Here is a 4,265-nt window from a genome sequence, read left to right on the forward strand (position 1 = left end):
AAGGAATATACTATACAAATTTAATATTGGGCTTTAAAGTCATGAAAGCCTTATTGGTTTTCTAGTACTCCCCTTCTTTTCCACCTACATATATACTTACACACACCTTGATATACATACATTTTGTTTTTCCCTACTGAATATTAAATAATAATATTTTACTAATCTTCTTTAGTAGTCAAGGGGTGGGGAAGCAAGGGTGTGCTAGGCAGTGCAATAGCATGACAGCAGTTACTCTACTGTGGTGACAGAAAGGCTCAGAGGAAAAAAGTTCAAAACCAATTATTCAAAGAATTACTAACTAAGAAGTATGCCAATATTATCCCAGTGACAAAGGGAAGCTAAATTGTAGCATAAACCGAGACAGATTGAACCACATTCAAATAAAATAGCAGTGTGTCTGTTCATTTTGCATGTTCACAGATAACAGAAATTTATTTTAGGAAAGAAAAGTGGAAGCACTGGGCCTCCTGCTGGTTTCAAAAGTAGAGCTCCTGGCAAATTCTGCATGAGCACTGTTTTGCTTCCAAATGTGACCCAGGAAGACCTAGGTAAGGAAGGGTTATTGACTTCTACTACACATTCCCACATTATCAGGGGCAGGGGGAGGGGGGGAAGAGACAGGCCTTGTTCCCACTGCTTAGACTCACTCCTCATGTTGTCAGGTAGGATCAGCTATACTGGTGGTTCTTGTTTAATTCACTAAGAACTGGGGTGGGAGATCTTATTATCAGACTTCTCATCTGATCTATGCCCATTTCAAAAACGTGCATTCCACTCAGAAAATATGCAGCCTGTACTGGTATTTTACTGGTACTGGTGTTCTAAAAACATAAGCATGCTGCATATACAGCTATCAGTTTCAACTCTAAGTCAAGGCACATTCCCGTAACAGCGCACACGAAAATAAAATACTGAATGACTCCTGCCACTCTCTCTCTGCTCCTACCACTTTTCAGGGCACTGACTGTCACTCCTGTGACAGCTACCATCTGTAAGTCTGCTCAATTTCAAAAAAAACATTCACATCAGTATTGGCTCCCACCATAGAGCACTACACCTAAGTACACAGAAGTCCACTTCTAGAAATAGGTAATACCAAACTTCTCCTTTAATTCAAGGGAAAGCTTTAAAAATGGAATTTACTTCAGAGCACATAGCAGCCCCTTAGGGGCTGTGTATTGCTGAAGTCTGCTCAAGCCTGCATTAGTACTGCAGTGGGCTTTTCACCTCCTTTTAAGTGTATTTACTGATTGTAACTAACCTCCACAGGCCCTGCAGTCATCAGTTCTCTACTAACAGCAGTGGTACGGCACCTCTCTTATTAGGGATGCCCAGAACACCTCAGATCACCTCAAATCCATCCCAGCAGTCCTCCTGCTGGAAGCCTGAGAGGGCCTTTTTGGCCCGTTTTGACCTCCACAGAAGTAATCAGCAATGTCCCCGACAGCTGCCTCGGGATGCAGGGGGGCTGGATGGCAACATAGCCAAGGCTAACGGACCGCTTTCCCGTGAAATAGCAATGAGCCAGCATTAATGACAGGTCTCATCCCCCAAATCTAAATAAAGGATGGAAAGTTTTCATGGGGGAAACAACAAAATAATCCCCTCACCACCACCCACCCTATAATCCTGAACATCAGATACACCGAGCAGTACCTATCTGTGAGCAAGCACCCTGAAGATGCAATTTTCCCTCACCAACACCCTTCTGCCCTCAGTATCTGTTTCCCTTATTTCATGTGCAGCCTGGGGACAAACTGCTAAGAGACATTCTTTGGACAACACCTTCCTCGCTTATTTTAACAAATACTACTTCCAGAGCCTAACGCACCCCTGAAGCACCACGTCTCTGGCGCAGAAACACAACTGCTGGGTGAAACACCTGCCCCCTCGCAGGAAAACTCAGCTACGCTGGACAGGGCACCCACGCTTCGGCTCTATACCCGTCGGGTTAGACGTCGGGAGATTCAAAACCTAGCCGACGAGGCCGCGGTGCCCGCGCCCGCCCCGGCCCGCCGAGGGGAGGTGGCTCCCGGCCGCGGCCCCGGGGCGACGTCGGGGCGCTGCGGGAGAAAGGGCGGAGGGGAGCGGCCGGCCCGGCCCGGCCCGGGCTCCCCCGCTGCTCGACACCGGGACCTGGCCCGCGGCGGCCGCACGGCCCGGCCCGCGCCCAGCCCCGCCGACTCGAGGCCGGCCCATCTCCGGGACAACCGCCGTTGGCGGCCGGACGGGCGGGCGGCGCCATGGCCGAGCAGCGCCCACCGCCACCCTTCTACTTCCCCCAATTCCACGACCGCGCCGAGCCCGTCCCGGCCCCCGCCGAGAGCGGCTGCCTGCGGACGCCGTTCGTAGCCATGTGCGGGCCGCGGCAGCCCCCGCCGGCCGCCGCCGGGGCGCCCCGCTGGGCTGCGGGGCTGGCGCCCATCGCCTACGAGCCGCTGCGCTTCTTCTGCCCGGCGGCGGAGAGCGGGGGCGAGGCGCGGCGGGCCGGCGAGCAGCCGCAGCTGGAGAGCGATATCTGCGAGCTGGGCATTCGCCTCAAAGAGCTGGAGCTGCTGGCGCTCCTCGGCGACGGCTTCGATGCGCAGCAGTGTGCGTGTCCCCCCACCCCCGGGCCGGGGGGCGGGCAGGGCCCGGGTCCCGGCGGCGGCTCCCCTCACTCCGGGGGCGTCCGGGGGTCACCGATGCCTGCCCGGCCTGGGGAGCCCCGCTGTTGCCTCCGAGCACCGCTCAGCCTCAAAGGCAGCCGGCCCCGCCACCAGTAGCCCCACCTGCCGAAGAGGCAGCCTGCGGGCTGCAGGGCGCGGAGCCGGTGTCCGCCGGCATCGACGCCGGCCACTGGTCACGGGCAAGCGGCTGGGGGCACAGATTAAAGGAGGCACAAGAATTACAGATGTGGTTACTTTTGCACAAAGGAATAATTTATATCCTCCCCTCCTCCCCCAAGTCATAAAATCCCCCAAATCATTAAGCGTTGGCAAAAAAACTCAGACACTGCTCAAATCAGAGGGAGCCTGTACATGCAAAGTCTGTCTACTACTAATGAGATCCTGTGGTTGCAAATTACCACTGATGTAAAATAAAGGCCACTGATGACTGCAGGTAGTTGGAGGCATTAAAAAAAAAAAAAAAGGTTAAATTAGTTTGGCATGTTAATTTTAAAATCTACTGGCCATGAAGGAAATGCAGGAAATAAAATAGTTCAGCAGATGGTGATTACTGGGAGTTGCAATAGGGAGGCCAACAACCGTAAGGACATGATGCTCATCATTTCCCTCAAGGCTACAGGCAGCCAGTCAGGAAACTTTCAGGAGTGCAAAGGTTACAAGAACACAGAAAAAATGTCCATCAGATATGCACATTGGAAAGAAGATCTCAAAGAAATTGTGATAGGTAGTTTGCATATGTTTACTTTTCAGAACAGGAAATTTTTTTTTTCCTTTGTCATAGCAATACATACCTTTATCCATTTTAATACCTATTATTTTCATTACATGTTAAAAAATTCTCAGATTATTTGCTAGACGAATTGTAAGGACTGTTTTTTTAATATGTGGTAATGTGTTACGTTTGCTTAACACATTGAGTTTCTTAAAAGTACTGTGAAGCATTAGTGACAAAAATAATGGCAAATTATGTTTTGTTCTTGTATAGATAAACTTCTGAAGGCACTGAAAGAAGAAAAGATACAAAGCATGAAAGCAAAGCAGAAGCTGAAGAAATAGCTACCAACATGATGAGGATTTTTTCAGCTGGATATTCTGTCACTATTTTTCTACTTATTATATGCTATTCTAACAAATTCAAAAATACAGTATATTTTCTTCTTGACTTTTTTGTGTATTATTTGTCTGTTCTAGTTATTGATAACACTAGTATGTGTTTTAACATTTTTTCTCCAATTACTATAGGCAAACAGGATGGATAATATTTTCTTCAAAGCCACTAAGAAATTAACACTGCTGATGCGAGGATTCCTAGCAGTCCATTGATGATGTGCAGCAGGAAAACACCATAATTCCAATACAAAATACAGGGTGGGTTTTTTTTATTTAATTCTAAGCATGTTAAGTAAATGCAAGTGAGAGTAAATAGAGATGGTCAAAACTCCTATGCTTCTAAGAAAGCTTTAGAAACCTACTTTCACATTAATATAAAAGTCTATGTTACAAACGATTGCAGTGTATTGTTTTACTATCTTTAGTGTCCACAAAATTACAGAAGTTACATTTTGAGTTATTTTTTAACAGAATAGTCATATA

The 4,265-nt window shown here is 48.1% G+C and overlaps 1 protein-coding gene across 1 annotated transcript; it reads left to right on the forward strand.

Annotated features, from left to right (window-relative positions):
• The first annotated feature begins 2,216 nt into the window (after positions 1–2,216).
• On the forward strand, positions 2,217–3,790 carry C5H11orf91 (chromosome 5 C11orf91 homolog). Its single transcript, XM_075092598.1, has 2 exons — positions 2,217–2,595; positions 3,658–3,790. The coding sequence occupies exons 1-2, from the start codon at positions 2,247–2,249 to the stop codon at positions 3,726–3,728; spliced, it is 420 nt and encodes a 139-aa protein (XP_074948699.1). The 5' UTR covers positions 2,217–2,246; the 3' UTR covers positions 3,729–3,790.
• Positions 3,791–4,265: the final 475 nt, after the last annotated feature.

This window comes from Phalacrocorax aristotelis, chromosome 5, assembly GCF_949628215.1.
Source record: "Phalacrocorax aristotelis chromosome 5, bGulAri2.1, whole genome shotgun sequence".
Lineage (NCBI taxonomy): Eukaryota > Metazoa > Chordata > Aves > Suliformes > Phalacrocoracidae > Phalacrocorax > Phalacrocorax aristotelis.